Raw genomic sequence first — 26,480 nt, forward strand, 5'->3', positions numbered from 1 at the left:
GCCAACTCCACTTATGCAATATGCTGCCAACTCCACTTATGCAATATGCTGCCAACTCCACTTATGCAATATGCTGCCAACTCCACTTATGCAATATGCTGCCAACTCCACTTATGCAATATGCTGCCAACTCCACTTATGCAATATGCTGCCAACTCCACTTATGCAATATGCTGCCAACTCCACTATGCAATATGCTGCCAACTCCACTTATGCAATATGCTGCCAACTCCACTTATGCAATATGCTGCCAACTCCACTTATGCAATATGCTGCCAACTCCACTTATGCAATATGCTGCCAACTCCACTTATGCAATATGCTGCCAACTCCACTTATGCAATATGCTGCCAACTCCACTTATGCAATATGCTGCCAACTCCACTTATGCAATATGCTGCCAACTCCATGCAATATGCTATGCAATATGCTGCCAACTCCACTTATGCAATATGCTGCCAACTCCACTTATGCAATATGCTGCCAACTCCACTTATGCAATATGCTGCCAACTCCACTTATGCAATATGCTGCCAACTCCACTTATGCAATATGCTGCCAACTCCACTTATGTAATATGCTGCCAACTCCACTTATGCAATATGCTGCCAACTCCACTTATGCAATATGCTGCCAACTCCACTTATGCAATATGCTGCCAACTCCACTTATGCAATATGCTGCCAACTCCACTTATGCAATATGCTGCCAACTCCACTTATGCAATATGCTGCCAACTCCACTTATGCAATATGCTGCCAACTCCACTGCAATATGCTGCCAATGCAATATGCTGCCAACTCCACTTATGCAATATGCTGCCAACTCCACTTATGCAATATGCTGCCAACTCCACTTATGCAATATGCTGCCAACTCCACTTATGCAATATGCTGCCAACTCCACTTATGCAATATGCTGCCAACTCCTTATGCAATATGCTGCCAACTCCACTTATGCAATATGCTGCCAACTCCACTTATGCAATATGCTGCCAACTCCACTTATGCAATATGCTGCCAACTCCACTTATGCAATATGCTGCCAACTCCACTTATGCAATATGCTGCCAACTCCACTTATGCAATATGCTGCCAACTCCACTTATGCAATATGCTGCCAACTCCACTCCACTATGCAATATGCTGCCAACTCCACTTATGCAATATGCTGCCAACTCCACTTATGCAATATGCTGCCAACTCCACTTATGTAATATGCTGCCAACTCCACTTATGTAATATGCTGCCAACTCCACTTATGTAATATGCTGCCAACTCCACTTATGTAATATGCTGCCAACTCCACTTATGCAATATGCTGCCAACTCCACTTATGCAATATGCTGCCAACTCCACTTATGCAATATGCTGCCAACTCCACTTATGCAATATGCTGCCAACTCCACTTATGCAATATGCTGCCAACTCCACTTATGCAATATGCTGCCAACTCCACTTATGCAATATGCTGCCAACTCCACTTATGCAATATGCTGCCAACTCCACTTATGCAATATGCTGCCAACTCCACTTGCATATGCTATGCTATGCCAACTCCACTTATGCAATATGCTGCCAACTCCACTTATGCAATATGCTGCCAACTCCACTTATGCAATATGCTGCCAACTCCACTTATGCAATATGCCAACTCCACTTATGCAATATGCTGCCAACTCCACTTATGCAATATGCTGCCAACTCCACTTATGCAATATGCTGCCAACTCCACTTATGCAATATGCTGCCAACTCCACTTATGCAATATGCTGCCAACTCCACTTATGCAATATGCTGCCAACTCCACTTATGCAATATGCTGCCAACTCCACTTATGCAATATGCTGCCAACTCCACTTATGCAATATGCTGCCAACTCCACTTATGCAATATGCTGCCAACTCCACTTATGCAATATGCTCCACTTATGCCAACTCCACTTATGCAATATGCTGCCAACTCCACTTATGCAATATGCTGCCAACTCCACTTATGTAATATGCTGCCAACTCCACTTATGCAATATGCTGCCAACTCCACTTATGCAATATGCTGCCAACTCCACTTATGCAATATGCTGCCAACTCCACTTATGCAATATGCTGCCAACTCCACTTATGCAATATGCTGCCAACTCCACTTATGCAATATGCTGCCAACTCCACTTATGCAATATGCTGCCAACTCCACTTACTTATGCAATATGCTGCCAACTCCACTTATGCAATATGCTGCCAACTCCACTTATGCAATATGCAACTCCACTTATGCAATATGCTGCCAACTCCACTTATGCAATATGCTGCCAACTCCACTTATGTAATATGCTGCCAACTCCACTTATGCAATATGCTGCCAACTCCACTTATGCAATATGCTGCCAACTCCACTTATGCAATATGCTGCCAACTCCACTTATGCAATATGCTGCCAACTCCACTTATGCAATATGCTGCCAACTCCACTTATGCAATATGCTGCCAACTCCACTTATGCAATATGCTGCCAACTCCACTTATGCAATATGCTGCCAACTCCACTTATGCAATATGCTGCCAACTCCACTTATGCAATATGCTGCCAACTCCACTTATGCAATATGCTGCCAACTCCACTTATGCAATATGCTGCCAACTTATGCAATATGCTGCCAACTCCATGCTATGCTGCCAACTCCACTTATGCAATATGCTGCCAACTCCACTTATGCAATATGCTGCCAACTCCACTTATGCAATATGCTGCCAACTCCACTTATGCAATATATGCTCCACTTATGCAATATGCTGCCAACTCCACTTATGCAATATGCTGCCAACTCCACTTATGCAATATGCTGCCAACTCCACTTATGCAATATGCTGCCAACTCCACTTATGCAATATGCTGCCAACTCCACTTATGTAATATGCTCCAACTCCACTTATGCAATATGCTGCCAACTCCACTTATGCAATATGCTGCCAACTCCACTTATGCAATATGCTGCCAACTCCACTTATGCAAATAATATGCTGCCAACTCCACTTATGTAATATGCTGCCAACTCCACTTACTGTAATATGCTGCCAACTTCACTTATACAATATGCTGCCAACTTCACTTATGCAATATGTTGCCAGCTCCAATAATGCAATATGCTGCCAACTCCACTTATGCAATATGCTGCCAACTCCACTTATGCAATAGGCTGCCAACTCCACTTATGCAATATGCTGCCAACTCCACTTATGCAATATGCTGCCAACTCCACTTATGCAATATGCTGCCAACTCCACTTATGTAATATGCTGCCAACTCCACTTATGCAATATGCTGCCAACTCCACTTATGCAATATGCTGCCAACTCCACTTATGTAATATGCCAACTCCACTGTAATATGCTGCCAACTCCACTTATGCAATATGCTGCCAACTCCACTTATGCAATATGCTGCCAACTCCAACTATGCCAACTCCACTTATGTAATATGCTGCCAACTTCACTTACTGTAATATGCTGTCAACTCCACTTATGTAGTATGCTACCAACTCCACTTATGCAATATGCTGCCAACTCCACTTATGCAATATGCTGCCAACTCCACTTATGCAATATGCTGCCAACTCCACTTATGCAATATGCTGCCAACTCCACTTATGCAATATGCTGCCAACTCCACTTATGCAATATGCTGCCAACTCCACTTATGCAATATGCTGCCAACTCCACTTATGCAATATGCTGCCAACTCCACTTATGCAATATGCTGCCAACTCCACTTATGCAATATGCTGCCAACTCCACTTATGCAATATGCTGCCAACTCCACTTATGCAATATGCTGCCAACTCCACTTATGCAATATGCTCCACTTATGCCAACTCCACTTATGCAATATGCTGCCAACTCCACTTATGCAATATGCTGCCAACTCCACTTATGTAATATGCTGCCAACTCCACTTATGCAATATGCTGCCAACTCCACTTATGCAATATGCTGCCAACTCCACTTATGCAATATGCTGCCAACTCCACTTATGCAATATGCTGCCAACTCCACTTATGCAATATGCTGCCAACTCCACTTATGCTGCCAACTCCACTTATGCTGCCAACTCCATGCAATATGCTGCCAACTCCACTTATGCAATATGCTGCCAACTCCACTTATGTAATATGCTGCCAACTCCACTTATGTAATATGCTGCCAACTCCACTTATGCAATATGCTGCCAACTCCACTTATGCAATATGCTGCAACTCCACTTATGCAATATGCTGCCAACTCCACTTATGCAATATGCTGCCAACTCCACTTATGCAATATGCTGCCAACTCCACTTATGCAATATGCTGCCAACTCCACTTATGCAATATGCTGCCAACTCCACTTATGCAATATGCTGCCAACTCCACTTATGCAATATGCTGCCAACTCCACTTACTGCAATATGCAGCCAACTCCACTTATGCTGCCAGCTCCACTTATGCAATATGCTACCAACTCCACTTATGCAATATGCTGCCAACTCCACTTATGCAATATGCTGCCAACTCCACTTACTGTAATATGCTGCCAACTCCACTTACTGTAATATGCTGCCAACTCCACTTATGCAATATGCTGCCAACTCCACTTATGCAATATGCTGCCAACTCCACTTATGCAATATGCTGCCAACTCCACTTATGCAATATGCTGCCAACTCCACTTATGCAATATGCTGCCAACTCCACTTATGCAATATGCTGCCAACTCCACTTATGTAATATGCTGCCAACTCCACTTATGTAATATGCTGCCAACTCCACTTATGCTTATGCAATATGCTGCCAACTCCACTTATGCAATATGCTGCCAACTCCACTTATGCAATATGCTGCCAACTCCACTTATGCAATATGCTGCCAATACTTATGCAATATGCTGCCAACTCCACTTATGCAATATGCTGCCAACTCCACTTATGTAGTAATATGCTGCCAACTTCACTTATGTAATATGCTGCCAACTCCACTTATGCAATATGCTGCCAACTCCACTTATGCAATATGCTGCCAACTCCACTTATGTAATATGCTGCCAACTCCACTTATGCAATATGCTGCCAACTCCACTTATGCAATATGCTGCCAACTCCACTTATGTAATATGCTGCCAACTCCACTTATGTAATATGCTGCCAACTCCACTTATGCAATATGCTGCCAACTCCACTTATGCAAATATGCTGCCAACTCCACTTATGTAATATGCTGCCAACTGCCAATATGCTCCAACTCCACTTATGTAATATGCTGCCAACTCCACTTATGTAATATGCTGCCAACTCCACTTATGCAATATGCTGCCAACTCCACTTATGCAATATGCTGCCAACTCCACTTATGCAATATGCTGCCAACTCCACTTATGCAATATGCTGCCAACTCCACTTATGCAATATGCTGCCAACTCCACTTATGCAATATGCTGCCAACTCCACTTACTGCTAATATGCTGCCAACTCCACTTACTGCCAACTCCACTTACTGTAATATGCTGCCAACTCCACTTATGCAATATGCTGCCAACTCCACTTATGCAATATGCTGCCAACTCCACTTATGCAATATGCTGCCAACTCCACAATATGCTGCCATACTTATGCAATATGCTGCCAACTCCACTTATGCAATATGCTGCCAACTCCACTTATGCAATATGCTGCCAACTCCACTTATGCACTGCTGCCAACTCCACTATGCTGCCAACTCCACTTATGCAATATGCTGCCAACTCCACTTATGCAATATGCTGCCAACTCCACTTATGTAATATGCTGCCAACTCCACTTATGCAATATGCTGCCAACTCCACTTATGCAATATGCTGCCAACTCCACTTATGCAATATGCTGCCAACTCCACTTATGTAATATGCTGCCAACTCCACTTATGCAATATGCTGCCAACTCCACTTATGCACTATGCTGCCAACTCCACTTATGTAATATGCTGCCAACTCCACTTATGCAATATGCTGCCATCTCCACTTATGTAGTAATATGCTGCCAACTTCACTTATGCAGTAATATGCTGCCAACTCCACTATGCAATATGCTGCCAACTCCACTTTGCAATATGCAATATGCTGCCAACTCCACTTATGCAATATGCTGCCAACTCCACTTATGCAATATGCTGCCAACTCCACTTATGCAATATCCTGCCAACTCCACTTATGCAATATGCTGCCAACTCCACTTATGCAATATGCTGCCAACTCCACTTATGCAATATGCCGCCAACTCCACTTATGTAGTATGCTACCAACTCCACTTATGCAATATGCTGCCAACTCCACTTAAGCAATATGCTGCCAACTCCACTTATGCAATATGCTGCCAACTCCACTTATGTAGTATGCTACCAACTCCACTTATGCAATATGCTGCCAACTCCACTTACGCAATATGCTGCCAACTCCACTTATGCAATGTGCTGCCAACTCCACTTACGCAATATGCTGCCAACTCCACTTACTGTAATATGCTGCCAACTCCACTTATGCAATATGCTGCCAACTCCACATGTAATATGCACTTACTGCAATATGCTGCCAACTCCACTTATGTAAATATGCTGCCAATATGCAATATGCTGCCAACTCCACTTATGCAATATGCTGCCAACTCCACTTATGCAATATGCTGCCAACTCCACTTATATGCAATATGCTGCCAACTCCACTTATGCAATATGCTGCCAACTCCACTTATGCAATATGCTGCCAACTCCACTTATGTAATATGCTGCCAACTCCACTTATGCAATATGCTGCCAACTCCACTTATGCAATATGCTGCCAACTCCACTTATGCAATATGCTGCCAACTCCACTTACTGTAATATGCTGCCAACTCCACTTACTGTAATATGCTGCCAACTCCACTTATGCAATATGCTGCCAACTCCACTTATGCAATATGCTGCCAACTCCACTTATGCAATATGCTGCCAACTCCACTTATGCAATATGCTGCCAACTCCACTTATGCAATATGCTGCCAACTCCACTTATGTAATATGCTGCCAACTTCACTTATGCAATATGCTGCCAACTCCACTTATGCAATATGCTGCCAACTCCACAATTATGCTCCACTTATATGCTGCCAACTCCACTTATGCAATATGCTGCCAACTCCACTTATGCAATATGCTGCCAACTCCACTTATGCTGCCAACTCCACTTATGCAATATGCTGCCAACTCCACAACTGCCAACTCCACTTATGCAATATGCTGCCAACTCCACTTATGCAATATGCTGCCAACTCCACTTATGCAATATGCTGCCAACTCCACTTATGCCATGCTGCCAACTCCACTTATGTAATATGCTGCCAACTCCACTTATGCAATATGCTGCCAACTCCACTTATGTAATATGCTAATATGCTGCCAACTCCACTTATGTACTCTCCACACTGCTGCCAACTCCACTTAAATATGCTGCCAACTCCACTTATGTAATATGCTGCCAACTCCACTTATGCAATATGCTGCCAACTCCACTTATGCAATATGCTGCCAACTCCACTTATGCAATATGCTGCCAACTCCACTTATGCAATATGCTGCCAACTCCACTTATGCAATATGCTGCCAACTCCACTTATGCAATATGCTGCCAACTCCACTTATGCAATATGCTGCCAACTCCACTTATGCAATATGCTGCCAACTCCACTTATGCAATATGCTGCCAACTCCACTTATGCAATATGCTGCCAACTCCACTTATGCAATATGCTGCCAACTCCACTTATGCAATATGCTGCCAACTCCACTTATGCAATATGCTGCCAACTCCACTTATGTAATATGCTGCCAACTCCACTTATGCAATATGCTGCCAACTCCACTTACAATATGCTGCCAACTCCACTTAATATGCTGCCAACTCCACTTATGCAATATGCTGCCAACTCCACTTACTGCAATATGCTGCCAACTCCACTTAACTGCAATATGCTGCCAACTCCACTTACTGTAATATGCTGCCAACTCCACTTAATGCTGCCAATATGGAATATGCTTCAACTTCACTAATGCAATATGCTGCCAACTCCACTTATGCAATATGCTGCCAACTCCACTTATGCAATATGCTGCCAACTCCACTTATGCAATATGCTGCCATCTCCACTTATGTAGTAATATGCTGCCAACTTCACTTATGCAAAATGCTGCCAACTCCACTTATGCAATATGCTGCCAACTCCACTTATGTAATATGCTGCCAACTCCACTTATGTAATATGCTGCCAACTCCACTTATGTAATATGCTGCCAACTCCACTTACTGTATGCAACTCCACATGTGTAACATCTTCACTCCTTTTGTCACATTAATTATCTACTATAAACAGGTAAAACCTGTCTTTCTGACATACACTAGCTGTCGCTGTACTGATTAACCCTAACCCTAACTCTATGCTGCTACTACAAATAGGTCAAACCTGTCTTTCTGACATACACTAGCTGTCGCTGTACTGATTAACCCTAAATCTATGCTGCTACTACTGCACCTGTACATAGCCCACCTATAATTTAGCCCAAACAACTACCTCTTTCCCAACTGTATTTAATTTTAATTAATTTATTTATTTTGCTCCTTTGCACCCCATTATTTACACCCCATTACTTTGCACATTCTTCCATTGCAACACTACCATTCCAGTGTTTTACTTGCTATATTGTATTTACTTTGCCACCATGGCCTTTTTTGCCTTTACCTCCCTTCTCACCTCATTTGCTCACATTGTATATAGACTTGTTTATACTGTATTATTGACTGTATGTTTGTTTTACTCCATGTGTAACTCTGTGTCATTGTATCTGTCGAACTGCTTTGCTTTATCTTGGCCAGGTCGCAATTGTAAATGAGAACTTGTTCTCAACTTGCCTACCTGGTTAAATAAAGGTTAAATAAATAAAATAAATAAAATACTACAAACACTTGAAACTTTTCTTGTGGTCCGTGGTATCCAATTGGTAGTTACAGCCTTGTCTCATCACTGCAACTCCCGCATGGACTCAGGAGAGGCGAAGGTCGAGAGAAGTGTGACCTCCGAAACACAACCAAGCTGCACTGCTTCTTGATACAATGCCCACTTCACCCAGAAGCAAGCCGGAGGAAACACCGTACACCTGGCAACCGTGTCAGCTGCACTGCACCCGGCCCGCCGCAGGAGTCGCTAGTGCGCGATGGCACAAGGACATCCCTGCCGGCCAAACCCTCCCCTAACTCGGGCGACGCTGGGCCAATTGTGCCTAGAATTAACCTAGAATTTCTAGTGGCACAGCTAGCACTGCGATGCAGTGCCTTAGACCACTGCGCCACTCGGGAAGCCAAAAATCTAACGTTTTTGAGAAAGATCAATTGAAAATACAATTGTATTGAGTACATTTATATATATTTTTTTCAGTTTGATAAGAGATTAAAATGTTATGAATTTAAGGTTATTTGTCAATGTAAAAATCTAAAATGCACAGCTTTTATGTTTGTGTCATTAGATTTGGGGTGTGGTGGGATGAGGTTGCGAGAAATCCTAGCAAAATGAATGAAAAAATAGGGTCCATGCTTAAAAAATTGGAATACCACTTTTCTAGACTGAAAAGCCCCACCACCTCCACTGAGGAGGATGGCAAACCCCACCCACCTCCACTGAGGAGGATGGCAAACCCCACCCACCTCCACTGAGGAGGATGGCAAACCCCACCCACCTCCACTGAGGAGGATGGCAAACCCCACCCACCTCCACTGAGGAGGATGGCAAACCCCACCCACCTCCACTGAGGATGATGGCAAACCCCACCCACCTCAACTGAGGATGATGGCAAACCCCACCCACCTCCATTGAGGATGATAGCTAAGCCCCACCCACCTCAATTGAGGATGATGGCAAACCCCACCCACCTCCACTGAGGATGATAGCTAAGCACCGCCCACCTCAATTGAGGTGGTTGTCATTATATAAGGATGCTAATAATAATATTACAATACTAACCTCCACTGAGGATGATGACGGCGAGGAAGAGTGCCATATCACTGTCATACAGCTCCAGGGTGTTGAACTTAACAGAGAACTCAAACTTGGGTTCCATCATATCACAGAAGGGTTTCCTCAGGCTCTTTAGGAACTCTCTCGTCATGAAGATCTGTCCATAGGAGATCAGTGTACCATCTTTGTTCATGAGTGGAGCCCACATGATGATGAGCACCTCGATGACGCCGTACTTCAGCAGAGTCACCTGATCGTTCAGGTCCAATCCCACGAAGCCAGGGATGCTCTTAGCGAACTCTGTGACCTCTCGGACGGCCTCGGCGGAGCGCGACTGACAGCTGTAGAAGAACCTGAGCTGCACCTCGTCAGTGGGCTCTTGGACCAGACCAACACCTCCACCTAGACCTCCACCTACAGCCAGACCTTCACTCACTGCCAGACATCCACCTGCAGCAAATCATATTTGTTCAGTGTTATTTCATACACACTGAACAAAAATATAAACACAACATGTACAGTGTTGGTCCCATGATTCATGAGCTTAAATAAAAGACGCTCAAAATGTTCCATATGCACAAAAACGTGTGGCATATCAAGAAGCTAATTAAACAGCATGATCATTACACAGGTGCACCTTGTGCTGGGACAACAAAAAGCCACTAAAATGTGCAGTTTTGTCACACAACACAATGCCACAGACGTCTTAAGTTTTGAGACGGCATGCAATTGGCATGCTGACTGCAGGAATGTCAGAAATCAGAGCTGTTGCCAAACGAATTGCATCTTCATTTCTCTACCATAAGCCACCTCCAATGTTGATTTAGAGAATTTGGCAGTACGTCCAACCGGCATCACAATTTCAGACCACGTGTAACCATACCAGCCCAGGACCTTCACATCTGGCTTTCTCACCTGCGGGATAGTCTCGGAACAGCCACCGGACAGCTGATGAAACTGAGTTTGCACAACCAAATAAGTTCTACACAAACTGTTAGAGACAGTCTCAGGGAATCTCATCTGCGCACTCGTTGTCCTCACAAGGGTCTTGACCTGACTGCAGTTCGGCATCGTAACTGACTTCAGTGGGCAAATGCTCACCTTCGATGGCCACTGGAAAGCTGGAGAAGTGTGTTCTTATGGATGAATCCCGGTTTCAACCGGGCAGATGGCTCGTGTGGGCAAGCGGTTTGCTGATGTCAACGTTGTGAACAGAGTGCCCCATGGTGGCGGTGAGGTTATGGTATGGGCAGGCATAAGCTACGGACAACGAACACAATTGGATTTTATCAAAGGCAATTTGAATGTACAGAGATACCATGAGCCCCATTGTCGTGCCATTCATCCACCGCCATCAGCTCATGTTTAAGCATGATAATGCACGGCCCCGTGTCGCAAGGATCTGTACACAATTCCTGGAGGCTGAAAATGTCCCAGTTCAACCATGTCCTGCATACTCACCAGACATGTCACCCATTGAGCCAGTTTGGGATGCTCTGGATTGATGTGTATTCCAGTTCCCACCAATATCCAGATACTTCGAACACCCATTGAAGAGGAGTGGGACAACATTCCACAGGTCACAATCAACTCCCCTATCTATTTTTTAAGGTATCTGTGACCAACTGATGCATATCTGTATTCCCAGTCATGGGAAATCCATAGATAAGGATTATTTCAATTGACTAATTTCCTTACATGACTCAGTAAAATCTTTTAAATTGTTGCATGTTGAGTGTAGATTTTTGTTCAGTGTAGAAAGGTAACTAACCACTCTACAAAAAAAGCAAAAGAAATAGGAGAAAAAAAAGGTACAGGGAAAACAGTCACAGAGGACAGATACAACATGATAATACCTAGACCACAGCCAACCCCACAGAGGACAGATACAACATGATAATACCTAGACCACAGCCAACCCCACAGAGGACAGATACAACATGATAATACCTAGACCACAGCCAACCCCACAGAGGACAAATACAACATGATAAGACCTAGACAACAGCCAACCCCACAGAGGACAGATACAACATGATAATACCTAGACCACAGCCAACCCCACAGAGGACAGATACAACATGATAATACCTAGACCACAGCCAAACCCACAGAGGACAGATACAACATGATAATACCTAGACCACAGCCAGCTCCAGTCCCAGCCTCAGTCCCCGCCTCAGTCCTGGTCTCCTGGACAACATGGATGGGCATCTGCCTGCAGTTGATAAACCTCTCTCCTTCCTGAAGAGACTTCATGTCATGGATTACAAACGGCTGCAGAGAGACAACAAACAAACAAAATCAAGCACATTACTGTGAAACATGGCGACTATCTGGAGACAAGGAAACAGCCTGTTATAACATGATGACTATCTGGAGACAACACCCTGTTATAACATGATGACGATGTGGAGACAACACCCTGTTATAACATAATGACTATCTGGAGACAAGACCCTGTTATAACATGACTAACTGGCGACAACACCATGTCATAACATGATGACTATCTGGAGACAACACCCTGTTATAACATAATGATGATTGTGGACTTCAGGAAACAGCAGAGGGAACACCCCCCATCCACATCGATGGAACAGTAGTGGAGAGGGTAGCAAGTTTTAAGTTCCTCGGCATACACATCACAGACAAACTGAATTGGTCCACTCACACAGACAGCATCGTGAGGAAGGCGCAGCAGCGCCTCTTCAACCTCAGGAGGCTGAAGAAATTCGGCTTGTCACCAAAAGCACTCACAAACTTCTACAGATGCACAATCGAGAGCATCCTGGCGGGCTGTATCACCGCCTGGTATGGCAACTGCACCGCCCTCAACCGTAAGGCTCTCCAGAGGGTAGTGAGGTCTGCACAACGCATCACCGGGGCAAACTACCTGCCCTCCAGGACACCTACACCACCCGATGCTACAGGAAGGCCATAAAGATCATCAAGGACATCAACCACCCGAGCCACTGCCTGTTCACCCCGCTGTCATCCAGAAGGCGAGGTCAGTACAGGTGCATCAAAGCTGGGACCGAGAGACTGAAAAACAGCTTCTATCTCAAGGCCATCAGACTGTTAAACAGCCACCACTAACATTGAGTGGCTACTGCCAACACACTGTCAATGACACTGACTCTACTCCAGCCACTTTAATCATGGGAATTGATGGGAAATTATGTAAATATATCACTAGCCACTTTAAACAATGCTACCTTATATAATGTTACTTACCCTACATTGTTCATCTCATATGCATACGTTGATACTGTACTCTATATCATCGACTGCATCCTTATGTAATACATGTATCACTAGCCACTTTAACTATGCCACTTGGTTTACATACTTATCTCATATGTATATACTGTACTCGATATCATCTACTGTATCTTGCCTATGCTGCTCTGTACCATCACTCATTCATATATCCTTATGTACATATTCTTTATCCCCTTACACTGTGTATAAGACAGTAGTTTTTTTGGAATTGTTAGTTAGATTACTTGCTCGTTATTACTGCATTGTCGGAACTAGAAGCACAAGCATTTCGCTACACTCGCATTAACATCTGCTAACCATGTGTATGTGACAAATAAAATTTGATTTGATTTGATTTGATTTGATTTGATTTGATTTGATTTGATTTAATGACTATCTGGAGACAAGACCCTGTTATAACATGACTAACTGGAGACAACACCATGTTATAACATGATTACCATCTGGAGACAACACCCTGTCATAACATGATGACGATGTGGAGACAACACCCTGTTATAACATGATGACTATCTGGAGACAACACCCTGTTATAACATGACGACGATGTGGAGACAACACCCTGTTATAACATAATGACTATCTGGAGACAAGACCCTGTTATAACATGACTATCTGGAGACAACACCCTGTTATAACATAATGACTATCTGGAGACAAGACCCTGTTATAACATGACTAACTGGAGACAACACCCTGTTATAACATGATGACTATCTGGAGACAACACCCTGTTATAACATGATGACTATCTGGAGACAACACCCTGTTATAACATGATGACTATCTGGAGACAACACCCTGTTATAACATTTGACTATCTGGAGACAACACCCTGTTATAACATGATGACTATCTGGAGACAACACCCTGTTATAACATGATGACTATCTGGAGACAACACCCTGTTATAACATGATGACTATCTGGAGACAACACCCTGTTATAACATGATGACTATCTGGAGACAACACCCTGTTATAACATGATGACTATCTGGAGACAACACCCTGTTATAACATAATGACTACCTGGAGACAACACCCTGTTATAACATGACGACGATGTGGAGACAACACCCTGTTATAACATAATGACTATCTGGAGACAAGACCCTGTTATAACATGACTAACTGGAGACAACACCATGTTATAACATGATGACTATCTGGAGACACCCTGTAATAACATGATGACGATGTGGAGACAACACCCTGTTATAACATGATGACTATCTGGAGGCAACACCCTGTTATAACATGATGACTATCTGGAGGCAACAACCCTGTTATAACATGATGACTATCTGGAGACAACACCCTGTTATAACATAATGACCATCTGGAGACAACACCCTGTTATAACATGACTAACTGGAGACAACACCATGTTATAACATGATGACTATCTGGAGACAACAGCCTGTCATAACATGATGATGATGTGGAGACAACACCCTGTTATAACATGATGACGATGTGGAGACAACGCCCTGTTATAACATGATGACGATGTGGAGACAACGCCCTGTTATAACATAATGACTATCTGGAGACACCCTGTTATAACATGATGATGATGTGGAGACAACATCCTGTTATAACATAATGACTATCTGGCGACAAGACCCTGTTATAACATGACTAACTGGAGACAACACCCTGTAATAACATGATGACGATGTGGAGACAACACCCTGTTATAACATAATGACTATCTGGAGACAACACCCTGTTATCACATGATGACTATCTGGAGACAACACCCTGTTATAACATGATGACTATCTGGAGACAACACCCTGTTATAACATGATGACTATCTGGAGACAACACCCTGTTATAACATGATGACTATCTGGAGACAACACCCTGTTATAACATGATGACTATCTGGAGACAACACCCTGTTATAACATGACTAACTGGAGACAACACCCTGTAATAACATGATGACGATGTGGAGACAACACCCTGTTATAACATAATGACTATCTGGCGACAAGACCCTGTTATAACATGACTAACTGGAGACAACACCCTGTAATAACATGATGACGATGTGGAGACAACACCCTGTTATAACATAATGACTATCTGGAGACAACACCCTGTTATCACAGGATGACTATCTGGAGACAACACCCTGTTAAAACATGATGACTATCTGGAGACAACACCCTGTTATAACATGATGACTATCTGGAGACAACACCGTGTTATAACATGATGACTATCTGGAGACAACACCCTGTTAAAACATGATGACGATGTGGAGACAACACCCTGTTATAACATAACTAACTGGAGACAACACCCTGTTATAACACAATGACTATCTGGTGACAACACCCTGTCATATCATGATGACTATCTGGAGACAACACCCTGTTATAACATGATGACTATCTGGAGACAACACCCTGTTATAACATGATGACTATCTGGAGACAACACCCTGTTATAACATGATGATGATGTGAAGACAACACCCTGTTATAACATGATGACTATGTGGAGACAACACCCTGTCATAACATGATAACTATCTGGAGACAACACCCTGTTATAACATGATGACTATCTGGAGACAACACCCTGTTATAACATGATGACTATCTGGAGACAACACCCTGTTATAACATGATGACTATCTGGAGACAACACCCTGTTATAACATGATGACTATCTGGAGACAACACCCTCTTATAACATGATGACGATGTGGAGACAACACCCTGTTATAACATGATGATTATGTGGAGACAACACCCTGTTATAACATGATGACTATCTGGAGACAACACCCTGTTATTAGTTAGATGACCCTTCAAAACGATTTTTCCCAAATCGGAGCTCGTTGTTTTTTTAGTCTTTTTTTTTTTAGTTTCCAGTTCTTTTGAACGCGGCATGAGTACCACCCGTAAATGGTTCCAATCGTTTTTCCACAATTACTTTTTCCGTAGGGGATTTACATTTTGTTTACTTAACCTTTGTTTAACTAGGCAGGTCAGTTTTAAGAACAAATTCTTATTTACAATGACGGCCTACCCCGGCCAAACCCAGACGACGCTGGGCCAGCCTGGATTCGAACTAGGGTGTCTGTAGTGACGCCTCTACCACTGAGATACTGCGCCACATTTTACAACTACTTCATATAAGCAGTGGCGATTTTAGCAAAGCCACTACACAACACTAAACAATACATTAATTGCACTATAATGGTGACAAACGGTGCACACAAACTGTTAGGGCCTACATATAGCTGTCCTAACAGCAGTCCCAACATCTTACCACTTCTACACCTGGATATCAGCGGAGCCTGGTCGGGCAGCGAAACAGTTCATTCAGCCTCATGTACTGCCTTTAAGAAAAGCATAGCTAACATGGCTGACTGGCTTCAATAGATTTGGTTTCTACTGACAATTGAGATGTACAAACTATGGCATAAGGGAATGATGAGCGGATAAGAGCCAATCCGTCATTTATATTAAGACATTAATGAGCGAGCTAAGACGGACATAGTCAATATCACTATGTGTTCAGCACTTTTGGAATGTACAGTGACATAATGCAGAACATGAGCTGTTCTTACAGCATTTTCCCTGTACACCAAGTCAGAACAGTAGGATAAATAAAGGGGGCATATACAGTTGAAGTCGGAAGTTTACATACACCTCAGCCAAATACATTTAAACTCAGTTTTTCACAATTCCTGACATTTAATCCTAGTAAAAATGTGCTGTCTTAGGTCAGTTAGGATCACCACTTTATTTTAAGAATGTGAAATGTCAAAATAATAGTAGAGAGTTTGAGTTTATTTTTATTTTTACAGGGACAGTGCACATTAATTAACGTTTCAGTAAAAGTGCCGGTTTTAGCCAACCGGCTAATTTTCAACTGCAGTCCCTGGGCAGGTTTTTAAAAACAATTACAATACAGAAAATCAATGAGCAGTGAGCACACACAGAGTATCAGAGGACCATGCCTCAGGAGCCCTAGGACCATGCCTCAGGACTACCTGGCCTGATGACTCCTTGCTGTCCCCAGTCCACCTGGCCGTGCTGCTGCTCCAGTTTCAACTGTTCTGCCTGCAGCTATGGAACCCTGACCTGTTCACCGGACATGCTACTTGTCCCAGACCTGCTGTTTTCAACTCTCTAGAGACAGCAGGAGCGATAGAGATACTCTTAATGATCGGCTATGAAAAGCCAACTGACATTTACTCCTGAGGTGCTGACCTGTTGCACCCTCGACAACCACTGTGATTATTATTATTTGACCCTGCTAGTCATCTATGAACATTTGAACATCTTGGCCATATTCTGTTATAATCTCCACCCGGCACAGTCAGAAGAGGACTGGCAACCCCTCATAGCCTGGTTCCTCTCTAGGTTTCTTTCTAGGTTCTGGCCTTTCTAGGGAGTTGTTCCTAGCCACCGTGCTTCTACACCTGCATTGCTTGCTGTTTAGGGTTTTATGCTGGGTTTCTGTACAGCACTTTGTGACATCAGCTGATGTAAGAAGGGCTTTATAAATACATTTGATTGATTGATTGATTGATAACATGATGACTATCTGGAGACAACACCCTGTTATAACATGATGACTATCTGGAGACACCCCCCTGTTATAACATGATGACGATGTGGAGACACCCTGTTATAACATGATGACTATCTGGAGACAACACCATGTTATAACATGATGACGATGTGGAGACAACACCCTGTTATAACATGTGCCATCAAACCCCTGCAACTTATTCAGAACACTGCCACCAGATCTGGTCTTCAACCTTCCCAAGTTCTCCCATGTCACCCCGCTCCTCTGCACGCTTCACTGGCTTCCAGTCAAAGCTCACTTCCACTATAAGACTATGATACTTGCCTACGGAGCAGCAAGATGAACTGCCCCTCCCTACCTTCAGGCTATGATAAAACCCTACACCCCAACCTGGGTAGTCTGTTCTGCCACCTCTGGTCTCTTGGCCCTCCCACCTCTATGGGAGGGCAGCTCCCGCTCAGCCCAGTCAATGCTCTTTTATGACCTAGCACCCCAATGCTGGAACCAGCTTCCCCCTGAAGCTAAGGCAGCAGAGTACCTGCCTATTTTTGGTAAACATCTGAAACCCTACCTCTTCAAAGAGTATCTTAAATAATCCCACAGCCCTCCCCTCCCCCACCCACTAGTACTGACTTTCCCCCTACTAGAACTGAATTTCCCCCCTACTAAACTCAGCAAAAAAAGCAACATCCCTTTTTCAGGACCCGGTCATTCAAAGATAATTAGTTAAAATCCAAATAACTTCACAGATTTTCATTGTAAAGGGTTTAAACACTGTTTCACATGCTTGTTCAATGAACCATAAACAATGAAGGAACATGCACCTGTGGAACGGTCATTAAAACAGCTTACAGACGGTAGGCAATTAAGGTCACAGTTATGAAAACTTAGGACACTAGAGAGGCCATTCTACTGACTCAAAACCACCAAAAGAAAGATGCCCAGGGTCCCTGCTCATCTGCGTGAACATGCCTTAGGCATGCTGCAAGGAGGCATGAGGACTGCAGATGTGGCCAGGGAAATAAATTGCAATGCCCGTACTATGAGACGCATAAGACAGCGCTACAGGGAGATGGGACGAAGAGCTGATCGTCCTCGCAGTGGCAGACAACCTGCACAGGATCGGTACATCCGAACATCACACCTGCAGGACAGGTACAGGACGGCAACAACAACTGCCCGAGTTACACCAGGAACACACAATCCCTCCAATGCTCAGACTGTCCACTATAGGCTGAGAGAGGCTGGACTGAGGGCCTGTAGGCCTGTTTTAAGGCAGGTCCTCACCAGACATCACCGGCAACAACGTCGCCTATGGGCACAAACCCACCGTTGCTGGACCAGAGAGGACTGGCAAAAAGTGCTCTTCACTGACAAGTCGTGGACATCCTCCTCCCTCATGTGGTACCCTTCCTGCAGGCTCATCCTGACATGACCCTCCAGCATGACAATGCCACCAGCCATACTGCTCATTCTGTGCATCATTTCCTACAAGACAGGAATGTCAGTATTCTGCCATGGCCAGCGAAGAGCCCGGATCTCAATCCCATTGAACACGTCTGGGACCCTGTTAGATCGGAGGGTGAGGGCTAGGGCCATTCCCCCCAGAAATGTCCTGGAACTTGCAGGTGCCTTGGTGGAAGAGTGGGGTAACATCTCACAGCAAGAACTGGCAAATCTGGTGCAGTTCATTATTACACATGTCTGTGGAACTTGTTCAGTTTATGTCTCAGTTGTTGAATCTTGTTATGTTCATACAAATATTGACATATGTTAAGTTTTCTGAAAATAAACGCAGTTGACAATGAGAGGACATTTCTTTTTTTGATGAGTTTATAATCCTAACCCAAATACATCCCTAACCATAATACAAGCCTAATATAACCCTAACATAACCCTAATATAACCCTAACATAGCCCTAAACCTAATACAACCCTAACCCTAATATAACCCTAACCCTAATATTACCCTAACCCTAGTATAACCCTAACATAACCCTAACCCCAATATAACCCTAACCCTAATATAACCCTAATATAACCCTAACCCTAATATAACCCTAATATAACCCTAACATAACCCTAATATAACCCTAACCCTAATATAACCCTAACCCTAATATAACCCTAACCCCCATATAACCCTAACCCCAATATAACCCTAATCCTAATATAACCCTAATATAACCCTAACCCCAATATAACCCTAACATAACCCTAGTATAACCCTAATATAACCCTAACATAACCCTAGTATAACCCTAATATAACCCTCATTTTGCTGAGTTTAGTACTGACTTTTCCCCCTACTAGTACTGACTTTTCATTGAGGAAAAATGTACTTTCTATGATATGTGGTTGTCCCACCTAGCTACATTACATGACCAACAGTATGTGGACATCTGCTTGTCAAACATCTCATTCCAAAATCATGGGTATTAATATGGAGTTGTTCCCCCCTTTACTGCTATAACAGCCTCCACTCCTCTGGGAAGGCTTTCCACTAGATGTTGGAACATTGCTGAGGGGACCTGCTTCTACTCAGCCACAAGAGCATTAGTGGGGTTGGGCACTAATGTTGAGGCGATTAGGCCTGGCTCGCAGATGGCATTCCAATTCATCCCAAAGGTGTTTGATGGGGTTGAGGTCAGGGCTCTGTGCAGGCCAGTCAAGTTCTTCCACACTTATCTCAACAAACCATTTCTGTATGGACCTCGCTTTGTGCACGGGGGCATTGTCACGCTGAAACAGGAAAGGGCCTTCCCCAAACTGTTGCCAGAAAGTCGGAAGCACAGAATTGTCTAAATGTCATTGTATGCTGTTGTGTTAAGATTCCCCTTCACTGGAATAAAGGGGCCTAGCACGAACCATGAATAACATCCCCAGTCCATTATTCCTCCTCCACCAAACTTTACAGTTGGCACTATGCCTTGGGGCATGTAGTGTTGTCCTGGCATCTGTCAAACCCAGATTAGTCCGCCGATTAACCCTTTTTATGAAGCTCCCGACAAAGTTATCGAGCTGACTTTGCTTTCAGAAGCAGTTTGGAACTCGGTAGTGAGTGCTGCAACTGAGGACAGATGATTTTTATGCGCTTCAGCACTCGCTGTTCCCGTTCTGTGAGCTTGTGTGGCCTACCACTTCGTGGCTGAGCCGTAGTTGCTCCTAGATGTTTCCACTTCACAATAACATCACTTACAGTTGATCGGGGCAGCTCTAGCAGGGCAGAAATCTGATGAACTGACTTGTTGGAAAGGTGGCATCCTCTGACGGTGCCACGTTGAAAGTCACTGAGCTCTTCAGTAAGGCAATTCCACTGCCAATGTTTGTCTATGGAGATTGCATGGCTGTGTGCTTGATTTTATACACCTGTGAGCAACAGGTGTGACTGAAATAGCAGAGTCCACTAATTCGAAGGGTGTCCACATACACTATATATACAAAAGTATCTTAAGATGAATGCACTAAGTTGCTGTGTGTGAGTCTGTGCTAAATGACTAAAATGTAGAGCGAGGAGAGGAGTGAGATCTGCAAGGCCATGATGCTGGAACTAAAACACAGATCAGAGGTCAGACTGAGGGTTTACACTGATAGTTTAGTTTGTTAAATAACATGCTGCTGTTTCCTGCCATGCTTCCTCTGGTCAACTCTTTCAACTCAAAACATTTCACATGTATCAGAATGTGGACTGTTGTTCTATCATTCTATTCAGATCTATTCCATTGTACTGTATATTCTACTGTACTCTGTCAAAGGTTATCAATAAATGTCACAATAAGGTACAGAGCGTTAGATGTGCCTTCTGTCAGTCAATGAGATCTCCATCTCTGTTAAAACCATTGACATATGTGGGGCGTTTTCAAGGGATTGTCAAATAAATGTTACAAGTATTTGGTTGTAATATGATCACCTCTTGAATAGCAATCAGAACTACTAATTTCCGATTATTCCATACAAACAATTGTGCACTTCAGCTCTATCAGAGTTATACAGCAAGTAACTGCAGCCCCCATTCTCATTGACGGGGCTGTAGTGGAGCAGGTTGAGAGCTTCAAGTTCCTTGGCGTCCACATAACCAACAAACTAACATGGTCCAAGCAGACCAAGACAGTCGTGAAGAGGGCACGACAAAACCTTTTCAAATCAAGGTATGGCAACTGCTCGGCTTCCAACTGCAAGGCACTACAGAGGGTAGTGTGTACGACCCAGTACTTCAAGCTTCCTGCCATCCAGGACCTCTATACCAGGCAGTGTCAGAGGAAGGCCATAAAAACTGTCAAAGATGCCAGCCACCCTAGACATAGACTGTTCTCTCTGCTACCCACGGCAAGTACTGGAGTGCCAAGTCTAGGTCCAAGAGGTTTCTAATCAGCTTCTACACCCAAGCCATAAGACTCCTGAACATCTCATCAAAGTGCTACCCAGACTATTTGCATTGAACCCCCTCTTCTACACTGGTGCTACTCTCTGTTGTTATCTATGCATAGTCACTTTAATAACTCTACCTACATGTACATATTACCTCAATTACCTCGACTAACCAGTGCCCCCGCACATTGACTCTGTACTGGTACCCCCCTGTACATATTCCTCCACATTGACTCTGTACCGGTACCCTCTGTATATAGCCTCCACATTGACTCTGTACCGGTACCCCCAGGTATATAGCCTCCACATGGACTCTGTACTGGTACCCCCTGTATATAGCCTCGCTATTGTTATTTTGCTGCTGCTCTTTAATTATTTGTTACTTTTATTTCTTAATTTAAGGTATTTTCTTCAAACTGCATTGTTGGTTAAGGGCTTGTAAGTAAGCATTTCATTGTAAGGTCTACCTGTTGTATTCAGCGCATGTGACAAATACATATTTATTTGATTTGATTTTCATGATCAGTAAACATAAATTGATCATCTAGTTTCAGAAGGGTAGCCTACCCATTTGACATTTATTTTGCTTCGTCAGAGATTAGACTTCTGTTTTCAAATCGTCCTGATAAAGTTGTCAGTCTGAGTACTGTCATCACCACTAATAGATGCTAGCTATCTAGTTTATCTCCTGAAAGTTGGCTAGTTAACTAGCCATATTGACGTGATCTGTCATTAGCTAGCCAGCCAATTTGACGTGGACCATCAATCAATGTAGCCTATCTTATGTCTGTCAGCAGCATTAGTGATAAAACACAATTAAAAACAATGTTGAAGAGGGGATAGTATTAGTTAGCCAACATAACTTATCACTATGTTTAGCCAACTGACAAAGTTTCTAGCTACTGGTACTAGTCAACTTTGTTAGCATGCTGTACACACTACATGACTTCTACTACTCGCTTGTCAACATTATTAGCTAGCAATACACATTACATGACTGGCTGAACGACAACATGAATAACATACAGCTGGCAGGTTTTAAGCTTTTTGGGCAGGATAGAACAGCGGCCTCTGGTAAGACAAGGGGTGGCAGTCTATGTATATTTGTAAATAACATCTGGTGCATGAACTCTAAGGAAGTTTTGAGGTTTTCGCCTGAGGTAGAGCATCTCATGATAAGCTGTAGACCACACTATTTACCAAGAGAGTTTTCATCTATATTCTTCATAGCTGTCTATTTACCACTAAAAACTGATGCTAGCTCTAAGACCGCACTCAATGAGCTGTATACGGCCATAAGCAAAAACGAAAATGATAAATGTGTAACCAGAGGAAAAAAAATCTCTTTAAACAGGTCAACATTCACAAGACCGCAAGGCCAGATGGATTACCAGGATGCATACTCCGAGCATGCGCTGACCAACTAGCAGTTGTCTTCACTGACATTTTCAACCTTTCCCTGAATGAGTCTAATACCGACATGTTTCAAGCAGAACACCATAGTCCCTGTGCCCAAGAACACTAAGGTAACCTGCCTAAATGACTGTCGACCGTAGCACTCACGTCTCAGATCCTCAAAAGGTTCTACAGCTGCACCATCGAGAGCATCCTGATGGATTGCATCACTGCCTGGTATGGCAACTGCTCGGTCTCCGACCGCAAGGCGGGGGGTAGTGCATACGGGTAGTGTGTACGGCCCAGTACATCACCGGGGCCAAGCTTCCGTCCATCCAGGACCTCTATACCAGGCAGCATCAGAGGAAGGCCCTAAAAATGGTCAAAGACACCAGCCACCCTTGTCATAGACTTTTCTCTGCTACTGCAAGGCAAGCGGTACCAGAGCGCCAAGTCTAGGTCCAAAGGCTTCTTAACAGCTTCTATCCTCATCCATAAGACTCTTGAACAGCTAATCAAAGGGCTACCCAGACCCCTCTTTTACACTGCTGCTACTGACTGTTTTATAATCTATGCATAGTCGTTGACTATGTACCGGTACCTCCTGTATATAGCCTCTTTATTGTTATTTTACTGCTTCTGTTTATTTATGTTACTTTTTTTTACTTGAAGTTTTAAGAAAAATAAGTGTTAAAGCATTGTTGGTGAAGGGCTTTATAATTAAGCATTTCACTGTAGGGTCTACACACCTGTTGTATTCTGTGTTTGTGACAAACACGATTTGATTTGAAATGCCACCTTCTGCTGCTTGACAAGCAGAGCTCAAAGGATGGACAATTAACCTAAACCACACATACTTGTCAGGTATAGTACATTTTTATGTCACTTAAATCTCCAATTAGTTGAGGCCAATGTTGAGAGAGTAAGGTGTAATCCAGCTGTTTCTGCACTGTAATGCATTGGAGCAGGCTATGCTTGCCCCCCAGCTGTGAATGGAATGTTTGAAATGGAACAAAATGACCATTTCTAAAAACCTATAATGTGCTCTGTCATAACACTCTACAGTATTCTGTCATAATGTTCTACTGTTCTCTGCCATAACAATCTACTTTACTGACATAACATTCGACTGTACTCTGGCATAACTTTCTACTGTACTGGCATAACTTTCTACTCCATGTTTTATTAGTGTGGACAGGACATCAACCTGAAAGTCTTTTGCCTAGTAAGACAAGTATTTCTGCAAGTACCACCCATGTGACTGAAACCTGAATTTCCACTGACTAGTCTCTTAGTGTGTCGACTAGGGTCCATACCTTCTGAAGGACAGGTATGTCTGTGTGACAACATGCATCTCTGCATGGCAGATATCTCAGCTTGGATGTCGGCCCACCACCTATCATCACATGGTGTGATAGCGAATAGCTACTGTGCCATGTTAGTATGGTTGTGACTGTGATAGGGAATAGCTAGTAGCTACTGTGCCATGATAGGTCTGGTCCATACCGCGTTATCCCCAGTCTTTCCAGACAGGATGGCCCTGGCCTTGGCCTTAGTGAGGGGGAAGTATTTGAGATAGGACTCCAGCAGCAGCTTGGCCAGGCTCCTCAGGTCGGCAGCCTCAGGGTGCATGATGTCCATGTCAGTAGAGAACTCAGCTAGGAGCTTCTCCTTCTCAGCCTGGGGCATCCGTCCAAAACGAATGGCTGTATGGGAAACAACACAGACAACATTATAGATCAATAATGACAAACCTCCTGCCATTGACAACTTAGATGGAAAACTACTGAGGATGGTAGCTGACTGTGGCCACTCCTATCTGTCATATCTTTAATCTGAGCCCAGAGGAAAGTCTTTGTCCTCAGGCCTGGACGGAAGCCAAAATCAGTCCTGCTACCCAAGAGTGGTAAAGCGGCCTTTACTGGTTCTAACAGCAGACCTATCAGCTTGCTTCCAGCTCTTAGCAAACTGTTGTAATTTTTTTGGGACCAAATACAATGCTATTTCTCTATAAACAAATTGACAACAGACTTTCAGCATGCTTATAGAGAAGGGCACACAACATGTACTACACTGATACAAATGACTGATGAATGGTTGAAAGAAAATAAGAAGATTGTGGGAGCTGTCCTGTTAGATTTCAGTGCAGCCTTTGATATGATTGACCATAACCTGTCTTATGGCTTTTCAACCTCTGCCATATTGTAGATTTAGAGCTATCAATCTAAAACTCAGAGTTTTATTTAATGGAAGCCTCTCTAATGTCAAACATGTAGGGTGTGGTGTACCGCAGGACAGCTCTCTAGGCCCTCTACTCTTTTCTGTTTTTACCAATGACCTGCCACGAGCATTAAACAAAGCCTGTGTGTCCATGTATGCTGATGATTCAACCATATACAGTACCAGTCAAAAGTTTGGACACACCTACTCATTCAAGGGTTTTTCCTTTGTACTCTTTTCTAGATTGTAGAATAATAGAGAAGACATCAACTATGAAATAACACATATGGAATCATGTAGTAACCAAAACAGTGTAGTAACCCACTAATTAAAAATATATTTCAAATTCTTCAGAGTAGCCACCCTTTCCCTTGATGACAGCTTTGGACACTTGGCATTCTCTCAACCAGCTTCACGAGGAATGCTTTTCCAACAGTCTTGAAGGAGTTTCCACATATGCTGAGCACTTGTTGGCTGCTTTTCCTTCACACTGCGGTCCAACTCATCCCATACCATTGCAATTGGATTGTGGTCGGGTGATTGGAGGCCAGGTCATTTGATGCAGCACTTCATCACTCTCATTGGTCAAATAGCCCGTACACAGCCT

General features: G+C 43.5%; 1 protein-coding gene across 3 annotated transcripts in view; it reads right to left on the reverse strand.

Moving 5' to 3' along the window:
* The window catches only part of pparg (peroxisome proliferator-activated receptor gamma), a 146,672-nt gene that overhangs the window by 61,822 nt on the left and 58,370 nt on the right, over positions 1–26,480 (reverse strand). For all 3 annotated transcript variants that reach the window (XM_042306115.1, XM_042306113.1, XM_042306114.1), the window contains exons 5-7: positions 25,160–25,359; positions 12,179–12,317; positions 10,047–10,490 (exon numbers count right to left, since the gene is read on the reverse strand). In XM_042306115.1, the coding sequence (XP_042162049.1) occupies positions 10,047–10,490; positions 12,179–12,317; positions 25,160–25,359 (783 nt within the window). The remainder of the gene's footprint in view (positions 1–10,046; positions 10,491–12,178; positions 12,318–25,159; positions 25,360–26,480) is intronic.

Source organism: Oncorhynchus tshawytscha, linkage group LG25 (genome assembly GCF_018296145.1).
Source record: "Oncorhynchus tshawytscha isolate Ot180627B linkage group LG25, Otsh_v2.0, whole genome shotgun sequence".
Lineage (NCBI taxonomy): Eukaryota > Metazoa > Chordata > Actinopteri > Salmoniformes > Salmonidae > Oncorhynchus > Oncorhynchus tshawytscha.